This window comes from Myotis brandtii, unplaced genomic scaffold (genome assembly GCF_000412655.1).
Source record: "Myotis brandtii unplaced genomic scaffold, ASM41265v1 scaffold2658, whole genome shotgun sequence".
Taxonomy (NCBI): Eukaryota; Metazoa; Chordata; class Mammalia; order Chiroptera; family Vespertilionidae; genus Myotis; species Myotis brandtii.
This window is the reverse complement of record NW_005360118.1, coordinates 136,206-136,822: the sequence shown is the minus strand read 5'-3', so window position 1 is coordinate 136,822 and position 617 is coordinate 136,206. Positions and strand designations below refer to the sequence as shown.

The window sequence follows — 617 nt, the reverse complement described above, 5'->3', positions numbered from 1 at the left end:
TGGACGAGGGGCAGGGCCCCGAGGGTGCCTCCCCGGACAGCCCGGACCTCACCTTCTCCAAAAAATTCCTCAACGTCTTTGTCAACAGCACCTCGCGGTCCTCCAGTGAGTGGAGGTGGGAGGGGGGTGGCTCCAGGTCCCAGGGGTCCCCCAGAGTGCCCAGGGCCGGAGAATTCTCTTTGGGGGGTGGAGCTGAGTCTGAGCAGTAAACCCGAGGTGGGGTGTAGGGGCCGAGGGATGGGGAGGCTGGGGGGTCTGACAGGGATGTCCAGCAGGGGTGGGGGGCTGGAAGCCCAGGAAAAGGCCTTGGGTTTCCCCCAGATCCCTGATAGGCTGGGGAGGAGTGGGCGGGCTCTGCCTCCCTCCCTGACTCAGGACCAAGCATCTGGGAGGGGAACCTGGCCATGCCTGGAAGTACTTGCTGCCCCTTTCTGAGCAGCTGTCTCCTGTCTCTTCCTCAGGCACCGAGTCCTTTGGCCTCTTTTCCTGTTTGGTGAACGGGGAGGAGAGAGAGCAAACCCATCGGGCTGTCTTCAGGTACAGCCTCTGTCTCGTCATCCATCGACAGACGCGGTGGGACATGGTGGACACCGGCCCACAGTCCCCCTCCCCCCCCC

The 617-nt window shown here is 63.9% G+C and overlaps 1 protein-coding gene across 1 annotated transcript in view; it reads left to right on the top strand.

Moving 5' to 3' along the window:
• The window catches only part of MAPK8IP2 (mitogen-activated protein kinase 8 interacting protein 2), a 9,750-nt gene that overhangs the window by 4,320 nt on the left and 4,813 nt on the right, over positions 1 to 617 (top strand). Inside the window, exons 6-7 of the mRNA XM_014541198.1 lie at positions 2 to 105; positions 462 to 537. Of these exons, the coding sequence (XP_014396684.1) occupies positions 2 to 105; positions 462 to 537 (180 nt within the window). The remainder of the gene's footprint in view (position 1; positions 106 to 461; positions 538 to 617) is intronic.